Below are 13,051 nucleotides of genomic sequence, written 5' to 3'. Positions count from 1 at the left end.
TATGCTCTTTGCTGTGCATTGGAACCCTCTTAGAGCAAAATAAAAAATTGACAAAAATTGCACTTTTTGCAAAAATAAAATTTTATCAATTTTTGAATGATTGTAACTTTTTTATTTGAACTCTTATAGATTTCGCTAAAACGCCATTAGAAAGAGGATAAAAAATACTACAAAACGAGCTAAAACTGGACTCTCTAGCTTTTCAGGTTACCGAGATATTGAATTTAAAAAAGTAGTAAAAAAAGACCCCTAATACTCCCCCATTCTTTCAATTTTTTTGAAAAATGAAACATTTTAAAGTGCATTTTTTGTACTTATTTCACCTAATTTAAGGTCGTTTGGTATAAATATGCCCTTTGCTGTGCATTGGAACCCTCCTGGAGCAAAATAAAAAATTGCCAAAATTGCACTTTTTGCAAAAATGAATTTTTTTTAAATTTTTGAATGATTGTAACTTTTTTATTTGAACTCTTATAAATTTCGCTAACACGCCATTAGAAAGAGGATAAAAAATACTACAAAATGAGCCAAAACTGGACTCTCTAACTCTTCAGTTTACCGAGATATTGAATTTCAAAAAGTAGTAAAAAAAGACCCCTAATACCCCCCCATTCTTTAAATTTTTTTGAAAAATTAAAAATTTGTAAGTTGTAACGTTGGTTTTCGTTAGTATTTTAAAAGGTGGGGTCAACGGGTTTAACATGAAATTAGAGGAAATTAACTGTAAAAACTTGTATTAAGGGAAACTACTACAGCGTTATTATGCACTTTTTATAAGCGGGAACTTAGTCGACTGTCAACAGTGTCAACCTACTTCTTAAAATCTAAGGTTAGAGCGTTCTCCTCTCTGCGCGTAGGAGGGCCCTTAGATTACACACATAATAAAAGTATATGCTACAGTCTCCCCCTTTGCACCACGTCAAACGTCCGCGGATGTGGGGCAACACGAGAATAGTTCAAACACTAGTCTTCGACACAACACGGGCACCTCCTCCTCTTCGTCAAAGTCCTCTTGCGGCGGCCCTCAGTCTCTTGGTGCCTGAGTGGAGTGTCTGGTCGTCTACAAAGCTCTGATTCAGAAGAAGCCAACTCTTCATGGGTATCCTCTTGTATTGGATCTTTGCTGTTAGTGCTTAGACTTGCGGGTTGTTGACCAGGTGGTCGCCCTCTTTTTCGTAAAGGTATCATTGGGGTTGGTCTGTTACCTTCAGCTTCCTTGTACGGTGTGAACGCAGACACATGGTACTTCCCCAAGGGAACGTCTGGTCTCTCTTCGGAAGCCACAATGTAAGTGGTTGGGGTCACAACTTTCATTATCTGATATGGTCCATCTCGTTTCGGAGTGAATTTTGCTGTAAATTTATGGCTGGCATTGGACAAATTATGTGAGGTAATTAAGACCTTGTCGCCAACATCATAACTTTGGTCTCGGCGATTTTGATTCTTCGCTTCAGTCCTGGCATCTTGCGTTTTCTCGTGAGTCTCTCGAGCTTTCTGAAGGGTAGAACTGAGGTTAAGCAAGTAAGGAGTGATTTGACACACGAAATTATCATTTTCAATGATTGCGCGCATGTCACGGGTCACGTCATCGGTAGTTCGCAGTTCTCTTCCAAATGTTAGATATGCTGCAGTGTAGCTGGTGGATTGACACACAGTAGTATTCATGGCAAATCTTACGGCTGCCAGATGTTCTGACCAGGCTGTGTGCTCCTTGGAAGTTAGGATGGCCAGCCGGGTTTTCAGGTCGCGGTTCTTTCTTTCGACGGGATTAGCCTCTGGGTGATAGACCGGTATGAGGCTTTGTTGAAACCCAAAAGCGTGCGCCACTTGCTGCATAAGGGCTCCGACGAACTGTACGCCGTTATCACTGATAACCTTCCTAGGTACACCATACCTTAAAATCACCTCGTCTATCAAGCAACGAGCGCATGCCTCTGCAGTAGCTGCCTTCAAGGGAAAAATCTCCGTCCACCGACTCGCTGTATCTTCCACAATAAAAATCCAGCGATAGCCTTCTGTAGTCTCTGGTAGCGGTCCGAAAAGATCGACTGCTATTACTTCAAACCGTCGAGCTTGCACTGGGGTTTGCAACAGACCGGCAGGCTTTAAGTTGGAAGCTTTAAAACGCTGGCATTCGATGCATTTACTTACATGTTCAGTTATAGTTTTACGCATTCCAATCCAGAAATATCGTTTTGCGATGCGTTGGAAGGTTCCTTCTATGCCATAGTGTCCAGCGGTGGCTGTGTCATGGTATTCCTGCAAAACCTTAGCTATTTGAGAAGTTGGTATTACTATCTGGGGTTCTTCTTGGTCAACTTCCGGATTATAATGGTAAAGAACGCCATTTGATAAGATATAACCGCGGTCAGCCCACTTCTTAAAATCGACAGAAGTTGAAACAGCTTCTAAACCATCGACAATCTTTTTCAAATCAGGGTCTTCTAGTTGTTCAGCTCGTATTTCTGCGGCTGTTCGTGTAGGTAAAGTGACACTAACAAGGTTACTTGTTCCCTCTGTCTCTTCTCTAGGTGGTCGAGACAGGGTATCAGCAATCACGTTCTTTTTACCTGGTATGTAATCAATACGCAGATCATAGGACTGTAGGCTTAATGCCCATCGAGCTAATCGTCCTGTAGGTGTCTTTAGTGACATCAACCATTTCAGCGGTTGATGGTCGCTCTGAACGTAGACTCTAGAGCCTTCAATATAGCCTCTGAACTTACTGACTGCCCAGACAACAGCAAGCGCCTCTCTCTCTGTGGTAGTATAATTTTGTTCCGCAGAAGTGAGTAACCTGGAGGCATACTCCACGGGTCGCTCATCCTCAGCCTCCCCCTGAAGTAGACATGCTCCGAGCGCGTAGTTACTGGCATCTGTCCGTAAAATGTATGGCAACGTTGGATCAGCCTGTCTCAATATAGGGGCGGAGCTTAACAGGGTCTTAAGCTGGTGAAAAGCGTCGGATTGGGCGGTTTCCCACGTCCATGTAGCGTTTTTCTTTGTCAAAGCAGATAATAGTTTTGATATTTGGGCAAATCCATCTATAAATCGTCTAAACCAGGAACAAGTCTGCAAAAAGCTCAGCAATTGCTTAATGTTGTTTGGGGCTGGCATATTCATAATAGCAGATACCTTGTCATCATCGGGTTGGATTCCCTGTGGCGAGATTATATGACCTAAATACTTCACAGAAGTACAGCAAAAAGTGCATTTGTCACGGTTCAACTTCAATTTAAATAGATTTAGTCTTGAAAAAACTTTCTGAAGGTCATGCAGATGTTCGTCGAAAGTGGAAGATAGAATTATAAGGTCATCAAGGTAGGTCAAAACAGAAACGTCGGTTAACCCAGCCCGAAACCTGTCCATTAGTCTTTGAAAGGTTGATGGCGCAGTGACTAAACCGAACGGCATCCGTGTGTAACGGAAGGTGCCAAATGACGTCACAAAGGCGGTTTTGTCACGATCTGAAGGTTTGACGCTTACCTGATGATAGCCACTTTTCAAATCTAAGGTGGTCATATAGTTAGTTCTTTTTGCTTCATGCAACAGGTCGTCAATCCTGGGTAGTGGATATCGATCAGGTCGAGTTATGGCATTCTAACGCCGGTAGTCAACGGTTAGGCGTAATCCTCCATCCTTTTTGGGAACTAACACTACGGGAGCAGCATAAGGTGACTCGCATTCTTCAATGGTTCCATTTTCCAACAGAGTGTCGAGTTCTTGGCGAAGTTGCTTCTTTCTATCAGGGGACATTCGATAAGGAGGCACTGCTATCGGAGTGTCATCTTGCAACACAATAGAATGCTCTGCAAATGGAGTTGGTTGATTACTAGGTTCAAAATTACAACAATTTTTAAGTAATAAATTGTTCAATCGGCCATTTTGTTCTTCTGACAAGGTGGTACCTTCATTTTTACGTATTTTAATCTTTGAAAAGTCCACGCTATTAAATACATGCACCCGCAAGTCCTGTTCAGTATTTAGTTGGTATACATTACCAGTGCATTCGCCAAAATGAAAGGAATTTGCTGCAATATTGAAAATTATGTTGGCAGCATGAATAAAGTCTACTCCTAACAGAGTACGACTGTTCGTGTGTTCCGGTACTGCCAGTAGTTGAATAGGAACAGTTTTACCATAGAGAGTGATAGCAACTTCAAAGATTAACGCTTCTACTTTCCTTTTGACTCCATCAGCCAGTACCATCTCCAGATCATTGTCCTTGGTATATGGGATACCATCTCCCAGTAATATTTGTGTTAGTGTACTTCCAGCAACGCTAGTCTTGGCTCCAGTATCCAGGTATGCATAGCCATGATGTCCTTCCACTTCAATTGAAACAATGGGTCGTGAAACACTAGAATGGTCACTAAAAGAACTACAAAGAAATTCAGTAGACCTTACAGAAACATTTGAAGAATTAGATACAGTTTTCTTTGCTGTACATTTAGGACAATTAGTTCGTACAAAACCAGGTTGACCACAACCATAGCAGATTGGATTTTTGTTATTGTAGTCTGGCTTGCCTGTACTGTAGTCTTCTTTCTTACTGCAGTCTGGTTCTTGGTTGCTAGGATGATGATCTTTCAGCTTACTTAGCTTACGGCACTCATCTTTTAAATGTCCCATGTTTCTGCAATACGAACACCGCTTTCTGTCTTTTGATTCTGCTTGCTTACAGTCAACGCGCACATTCAAAATGTCAAAAGTTTCTTCACATAAGCGAGCCTGAGCTAAAAGTTCCTGAAAAGTTTGTACACTAGTACGCGGTATCTTCTCACGGATTCGTTTGTGTAGTAGCCCATAAACCATATCAAGCTGGATTACTTCACTTAATGTCCCACTAGGTAACTGAGCTAAGATAGCACGAACTTTACAAATGAACATGTCAGTTTTTGTGTGTATGTCCTGATCTTGAGAAAAAAGTTCACGGTAAACACGGTAAGGTGGTTTACATGGGCCAAATGTAGACCTAAGTAATGATACAGCTTCGTCCCAGTCATGTAAAGTTGATTTAACACCTTGATACCATGTGGCCGCAAAACCATCAAGAAGCATAGGTAGGCCTTTAAGGGCGTTATCGTTGGTCATTTGAGTACAATCTTTGTAAATTTCAATGGCATCCAAGAATGCATTCACGTCAGCATCTTTTGAACCATCAAATCTAGAGCTACACTTAGTGAAATTACCACTCACTGCTACAGGAGTTGCTACAGGTGGTTGATTTAAAGTTAACCTGCTCATAAGAGCATCAAATTGCTCTGCAGATAATGTGATACTCATGTTTGACTGACTATTGGTCTTAGAGCGTAAATAGTAGGGGCTTCTTGGCTCAATTTTGATATAAGTACTTACAGTTGTTTATCTTGAACGCACATGTAATTTTGCACTCCGCAGCTTCGTGTTTTGTTGCACTAAAGTCCGATTGAAGAAGTCCTACACTTGTAGAAGCAAATTATCGGGGCGAACATTCACAAAAACTGAGTTCAGCGAGTCACAAGAGTGGATTGTTTCTCTACAAGTACAGCTTGATTTTCCAATAAAACCACTGATTTTCCGTGGCCCCACGTTGGGCGCCAGTGTAACGTTGGTTTTCGTTAGTATTTTAAAAGGTGGGGTCAACGGGTTTAACATGAAATTAGAGGAAATTAACTGTAAAAACTTGTATTAAGGGAAACTACTACAGCGTTACTATGCACTTTTTATAAGCGGGAACTTAGTCGACTGTCAACAGTGTCAACCTACTTCTTAAAATCTAAGGTTAGAGCGTACTCCTCTCTGCGCGTAGGAGGGCGCTTAGATTACACACATAATAAAAGTATATGCTACAGTGTGCTTTTTTTTCAGGTTACAGAGATATTGAATTTCAAAAAGTATTAAAAAAGGACCCCAAAAATGAAATTTCTTCAATTTTTGAATGATTGTAACTTTTTTATTTGAACTCTTATACATTTTGATAAAACGCCATTAGAAAGAGTCTAAAAAAACACTACAAAATGAGCCAAAACTGGACTCTCTAGCTTTTCAGGTTCCCGAGATATTGAATTTAAAAAAGTAGTAAAAAAAGACCCCTAATACTCCCCCATTCTATACATTTTTTTGAAAAAAGAAAAATTTTAAAGTGTTTTTTTTGTACTTATTTCACCTAATTTAAGGTCGGTTGGTATAAATATGCTCTTTGCTGTGCATTGGAACCCTCTTAGAGCAAAATAAAAAATTGACAAAAATTGCACTTTTTGCAAAAATAAAATTTTATCAATTTTTGAATGATTGTAACTTTTTTATTTGAACTCTTATAGATTTCGCTAAAACGCCATTAGAAAGAGGATAAAAAATACTACAAAATGAGCTAAAACTGAACTCTCTAGCTTTTCAGGTTACCGAGATATTGAATTTCAAAAAGTAGTAAAAAAAGACCCCTAATACCCCCCCATTCTCTCAATTTTTTTGAAAAATTAAACATTTTAAAGTGCTTTTTTTGTATTTATTTTACCTAATTTAAGGTTGTTTGGTATAAATATGCCCTTTGCTGTGCATTGGAACCCTCCTGGAGCAAAATAAAAAATTGCCAAAATTGCACTTTTTGCAAAAATGAATTTTTTTTCAGTTTTTGAATGATTGTAACTTTTTTATTTGAACTCTTATAAATTTCGCTAACACGCCATTAGAAAGAGGATAAAAAATACTACAAAATGAGCCAAAACTGGACTCTCTAACTCTTCAGTTTACCGAGATATTGAATTTCAAAAAGTAGTAAAAAAAGACCCCTAATACTCCCCCATTCTTTAAATTTTTTTGAAAAATTAAAAATTTGTAAGTGCTTTTTTTTCAGGTTACAGAGATATTGAATTTCAAAAAGTATTAAAAAAGGACCCCAAAAATGAAATTTTTTCAATTTTTGAATGATTGTAACTTTTTTATTTGAACTCTTATACATTTTGATAAAACGCCATTAGAAAGAGGATAAAAAACACTACAAAATGAGCCAAAACTGGACTCTCTAGCTTTTCAGGTTCGCGAGATATTGAATTTAAAAAAGTAGTAAAAAACGACCCCTAATACTCCCCCATTCTATACATTTTTTTGAAAAAAGAAAAATTTTAAAGTGTTTTTTTTGTACTTATTTCACCTAATTTAAGGTCGGTTGGTATAAATATGCTCTTTGCTGTGCATTGGAACCCTCTTAGAGCAAAATAAAAAATTGACAAAAATTGCACTTTTTGCAAAAATAAAATTTTATCAATTTTTGAATGATTGTAACTTTTTTATTTGAACTCTTATAGATTTCGCTAAAACGCCATTAGAAAGAGGATAAAAAATACTACAAAATGAGCTAAAACTGGACTCTCTAGCTTTTCAGGTTACCGAGATATTGAATTTAAAAAAGGTAAAAAAAGACCCCTAATACTCCCCCATTCTTTCAATTTTTTTGAAAAATGAAACATTTTAAAGTGCGTTTTTTGTACTTATTTCACCTAATTTAAGGTTGTTTGGTATAAATATGCCCTTTGCTGTGCATTGCAACCCTCCTGGAGCAAAATAAAAAATTGCCAAAATTGCACTTTTTGCAAAAATGAATTTTTTTTCAATTTTTGAATGATTGTAACTTTTTTATTTGAACTCTTATAAATTTCGCTAACGCGCCATTAGAAAGAGGATAAAAAATACTACAAAATGAGCCAAAACTGGACTCTCTAGCTCTTCAGGTTACCGAGATAATGAATTTCAAAAAGGAGTAAAAAAAGACCCCTAATACCCCCCCATTCTTTAAATTTTTTTGAAAAATGAAACATTTTAAAGTGCATTTTTTGTACTTATTTTACCTAATTTAAGGTCGTTTGGTATAAATATGCCCTTTGCTGTGCATTGGAACCCTCCTGGAGCAAAATAAAAAATTGCCAAAATTGCACTTTTTGCAAAAATAAAATGTTTTCAATTTTTGAATGATTGTAACTTTTTTATTTGAACTCTTATAGATTTCGCTAGAACGCCATTAGAAAGAGGATAAAAATTACTACAAATTGAGCCAAAACTGGACTCTCTAGCTCATCGGGTTACCGAGATATTGAATTTCAAAAAGTAGTAAAAATAGACCCCTAATACCCCCCCATTCTCTCAATTTTTTTGAAAAATGAAACATTTTAAAGTGTTTTTTTTTGTATTTATTTCACCTAATTTAAGGTCGTTTGGTATAAATATGCCCTTTGCTGTGCATTGCAACCCTCCTGGAGCAAAATAAAAAATTGCCAAAATTGCACTTTTTGCAAAAATGAATTTTTTTCAATTTTTGAATGATTGTAACTTTTTTATTTGAACTCTTATAGATTTCGCTAGAACGCCATTAGAAAGAGGATAAAAATTACTACAAATTGAGCCAAAACTGGACTCTCTAGCTCTTCGGTTTACCGAGATATTGAATTTCAAAAAGTAGTAAAAATAGACCCCTAATACCCCCCCATTCTCTCAATTTTTTTGAAAAATGAAACATTTTAAAGTGTTTTTTTTGTACTTATTTCACCTAATTTAAGGTCGTTTGGTATAAATATGCCCTTTGCTGTGCATTGCAACCCTCCTGGAGCAAAATAAAAAATTGCCAAAATTGCACTTTTTGCAAAAATGAATTTTTTTCAATTTTTGAATGATTGTAACTTTTTTATTTGAACTCTTATAAATTTCGCTAACACGCCATTAGAAAGAGGATAAAAAATACTACAAAATGAGCCAAAACTGGACTCTCTAACTCTTCAGTTTACCGAGATATTGAATTTCAAAAAGTAGTAAAAAAAGACCCCTAATACCCCCCCATTCATTCAATTTTTTTGAAAAATGAAACATTTTAAAGTGTTTTTTTTGTACTTATTTCACCTAATTTAAGGTCGTTTGGTATAAATATGCCCTTTGCTGTGCATTGCAACCCTCCTGGAGCAAAATAAAAAATTGCCAAAATTGCACTTTTTGCAAAAATGAATTTTTTTCAATTTTTGAATGATTGTAACTTTTTTATTTGAACTCTTATAAATTTCGCTAACACGCCATTAGAAAGAGGATAAAAAATACTACAAAATGAGCCAAAACTGGACTCTCTAACTCTTCAGTTTACCGAGATATTGAATTTCAAAAAGTAGTAAAAAAAGACCCCTAATACCCCCCCATTCATTCAATTTTTTTGAAAAATGAAATTTTTTAAGTGTTTTTTTTGTACTTATTTCACCTAATTTAAGGTTGTTTGGTATAAATATGCCCTTTGCTGTGCATTGCAACCCTCCTGGAGCAAAATAAAAAATTGCCAAAATTGCACTTTTTGCAAAAATAAAATGTTTTCAATTTTTGAATGATTGTAACTTTTTTATTTGAACTCTTATAGATTTCGCTAGAACGCCATTAGAAAGAGGATAAAAATTACTACAAATTGAGCCAAAACTGGACTCTCTAGCTCTTCGGGTTACCGAGATATTGAATTTCAAAAAGTAGTAAAAAAAGACCCCTAATACCCCCCCATTCTCTCAATTTTTTTGAAAAATGAAACATTTTAAAGTGCTTTTTTTGTATTTATTTTACCTAATTTAAGGTTGTTTGGTATAAATATGCCCTTTGCTGTGCATTGGAACCCTCCTGGAGCAAAATAAAAAATTGACAAAATTGCACTTTTTGCAAAAATGATTTTTTTTTTCAATTTTTGAATGATTGTAACTTTTTTATTTGAACTCTTATAAATTTCGCTAACACGCCATTAGAAAGAGGATAAAAACTACTACAAAATGAGCCAAAACTGGACTTTCTAACTCTTCAGTTTACCGAGATATTGAATTTAAAAAAGTAGTAAAAAAAGACCCCTAATACCCCCCATTCTTTAAATTTTTTTGAAAAATTAAAAATTTGTAAGTGCTTTTTTTTCAGGTTACAGAGATATTGAATTTCAAAAAGTATTAAAAAAGGACCCCAAAAATGAAATTTTTTCAATTTTTGAATGATTGTAACTTTTTTATTTGAACTCTTATACATTTTGATAAAACGCCATTAGAAAGAGGATAAAAAACACTACAAAATGAGTCAAAACTGGACTCTCTAGCTTTTCAGGTTCCCGAGATATTGAATTTAAAAAAGTAGTAAAAAAAGACCCCTAATACTCCCCCATTCTTTACATTTTTTTGAAAAAAGAAAAATTTTAAAGTGTTTTTTTTGTACTTATTTCACCTAATTTAAGGTCGTTTGGTATAAATATGCCCTTTGCTGTGCATTGCAACCCTCCTGGAGCAAAATAAAAAATTGCCAAAATTGCACTTTTTGCAAAAATGAATTTTTTTCAATTTTTGAATGATTGTAACTTTTTTATTTGAACTCTTATAGATTTCGCTAGAACGCCATTAGAAAGAGGATAAAAATTACTACAAATTGAGCCAAAACTGGACTCTCTAGCTCTTCGGTTTACCGAGATATTGAATTTCAAAAAGTAGTAAAAATAGACCCCTAATACCCCCCCATTCTCTCAATTTTTTTGAAAAATGAAACATTTTAAAGTGTTTTTTTTGTACTTATTTCACCTAATTTAAGGTCGTTTGGTATAAATATGCCCTTTGCTGTGCATTGCAACCCTCCTGGAGCAAAATAAAAAATTGCCAAAATTGCACTTTTTGCAAAAATGAATTTTTTTCAATTTTTGAATGATTGTAACTTTTTTATTTGAACTCTTATAAATTTCGCTAACACGCCATTAGAAAGAGGATAAAAAATACTACAAAATGAGCCAAAACTGGACTCTCTAACTCTTCAGTTTACCGAGATATTGAATTTCAAAAAGTAGTAAAAAAAGACCCCTAATACCCCCCCATTCATTCAATTTTTTTGAAAAATGAAACATTTTAAAGTGTTTTTTTTGTACTTATTTCACCTAATTTAAGGTCGTTTGGTATAAATATGCCCTTTGCTGTGCATTGCAACCCTCCTGGAGCAAAATAAAAAATTGCCAAAATTGCACTTTTTGCAAAAATGAATTTTTTTCAATTTTTGAATGATTGTAACTTTTTTATTTGAACTCTTATAAATTTCGCTAACACGCCATTAGAAAGAGGATAAAAAATACTACAAAATGAGCCAAAACTGGACTCTCTAACTCTTCAGTTTACCGAGATATTGAATTTCAAAAAGTAGTAAAAAAAGACCCCTAATACCCCCCCATTCATTCAATTTTTTTGAAAAATGAAATTTTTTAAGTGTTTTTTTTGTACTTATTTCACCTAATTTAAGGTTGTTTGGTATAAATATGCCCTTTGCTGTGCATTGCAACCCTCCTGGAGCAAAATAAAAAATTGCCAAAATTGCACTTTTTGCAAAAATAAAATGTTTTCAATTTTTGAATGATTGTAACTTTTTTATTTGAACTCTTATAGATTTCGCTAGAACGCCATTAGAAAGAGGATAAAAATTACTACAAATTGAGCCAAAACTGGACTCTCTAGCTCTTCGGGTTACCGAGATATTGAATTTCAAAAAGTAGTAAAAAAAGACCCCTAATACCCCCCCATTCTCTCAATTTTTTTGAAAAATGAAACATTTTAAAGTGCTTTTTTTGTATTTATTTTACCTAATTTAAGGTTGTTTGGTATAAATATGCCCTTTGCTGTGCATTGGAACCCTCCTGGAGCAAAATAAAAAATTGACAAAATTGCACTTTTTGCAAAAATGATTTTTTTTTTCAATTTTTGAATGATTGTAACTTTTTTATTTGAACTCTTATAAATTTCGCTAACACGCCATTAGAAAGAGGATAAAAACTACTACAAAATGAGCCAAAACTGGACTTTCTAACTCTTCAGTTTACCGAGATATTGAATTTAAAAAAGTAGTAAAAAAAGACCCCTAATACCCCCCATTCTTTAAATTTTTTTGAAAAATAAAAAATTTGTAAGTGCTTTTTTTTCAGGTTACAGAGATATTGAATTTCAAAAAGTATTAAAAAAGGACCCCAAAAATGAAATTTTTTCAATTTTTGAATGATTGTAACTTTTTTATTTGAACTCTTATACATTTTGATAAAACGCCATTAGAAAGAGGATAAAAAACACTACAAAATGAGTCAAAACTGGACTCTCTAGCTTTTCAGGTTCCCGAGATATTGAATTTAAAAAAGTAGTAAAAAAAGACCCCTAATACTCCCCCATTCTTTACATTTTTTTGAAAAAAGAAAAATTTTAAAGTGTTTTTTTTGTACTTATTTCACCTAATTTAAGGTCGGTTGGTATAAATATGCTCTTTGCTGTGCATTGGAACCCTCTTAGAGCAAAATAAAAAATTGACAAAAATTGCACTTTTTGCAAAAATAAAATTTTATCAATTTTTGAATGATTGTAACTTTTTTATTTGAACTCTTATAGATTTCGCTAAAACGCCATTAGAAAGAGGATAAAAAATACTACAAAATGAGCTAAAACTGGACTCTCTAGCTTTTCAGGTTACCGAGATATTGAATTTCAAAAAGTAGTAAAAAAAGACCCCTAATACCCCCCCATTCTCTGAATTTTTTTGAAAAATGAAACATTTTAAAGTGCTTTTTTTGTATTTATTTTACCTAATTTAAGGTTGTTTCGTATAAATATGCCCTTTGCTGTGCATTGGAACCCTCCTGGAGCAAAATAAAAAATTGCCAAAATTGCACTTTTTGCAAAAATAAAATGTTTTCAATTTTTGAATAATTGTAACTTTTTTATTTGAACTCTTATAGATTTCGCTAGAACGCCATTAGAAAGAGGATAAAAAACACTACAAAATGAGCCAAAACTGGACTCTCTAGCTTTTCAGGTTCCCGAGATATTGAATTTAAAAAAGTAGTAAAAAAGACCCCTAATACTCCCCCATTCTATACATTTTTTTGAAAAAAGAAAAATTTTAAAGTGTTTTTTTTGTACTTATTTCACCTAATTTAAGGTCGGTTGGTATAAATATGCTCTTTGCTGTGCATTGGAACCCTCTTAGAGCAAAATAAAAAATTGACAAAACTTGCACTTTTTGCAAAAATAAAATTTTATCAATTTTGAATGATTGTAACTTTTTT

At 34.6% G+C, this 13,051-nt stretch overlaps 1 protein-coding gene and 1 long non-coding RNA gene across 2 annotated transcripts in view; one reads left to right on the top strand and one right to left on the bottom strand.

Moving 5' to 3' along the window:
• LOC145735650 (uncharacterized) overlaps positions 1-13,051 on the top strand; it is a 123,821-nt gene that overhangs the window by 60,496 nt on the left and 50,274 nt on the right. The window lies entirely within an intron of this gene.
• LOC145735629 (uncharacterized) lies at positions 3,601-5,385 on the bottom strand. Its single transcript, XM_081989619.1, has one exon. The coding sequence runs from the start codon at positions 5,284-5,286 to the stop codon at positions 3,601-3,603; it is 1,686 nt and encodes a 561-aa protein (XP_081845745.1). The 5' UTR covers positions 5,287-5,385.

Source organism: Ips typographus, linkage group LG11 (genome assembly GCF_016097725.1).
Source record: "Ips typographus isolate SLU linkage group LG11, UJ_Ityp_2.0, whole genome shotgun sequence".
Lineage (NCBI taxonomy): Eukaryota > Metazoa > Arthropoda > Insecta > Coleoptera > Curculionidae > Ips > Ips typographus.
Note: the sequence above shows the minus strand (reverse complement) of the source record. Positions and strands in the feature narration are given on the sequence as shown.

Coding starts and splice junctions, on each gene's coding strand:
- LOC145735629 (XM_081989619.1), bottom strand. CDS start 5,286: ATGAGTATCACATTATCTGCAGAGCAATTTGATGCTCTTATGAGCAGG.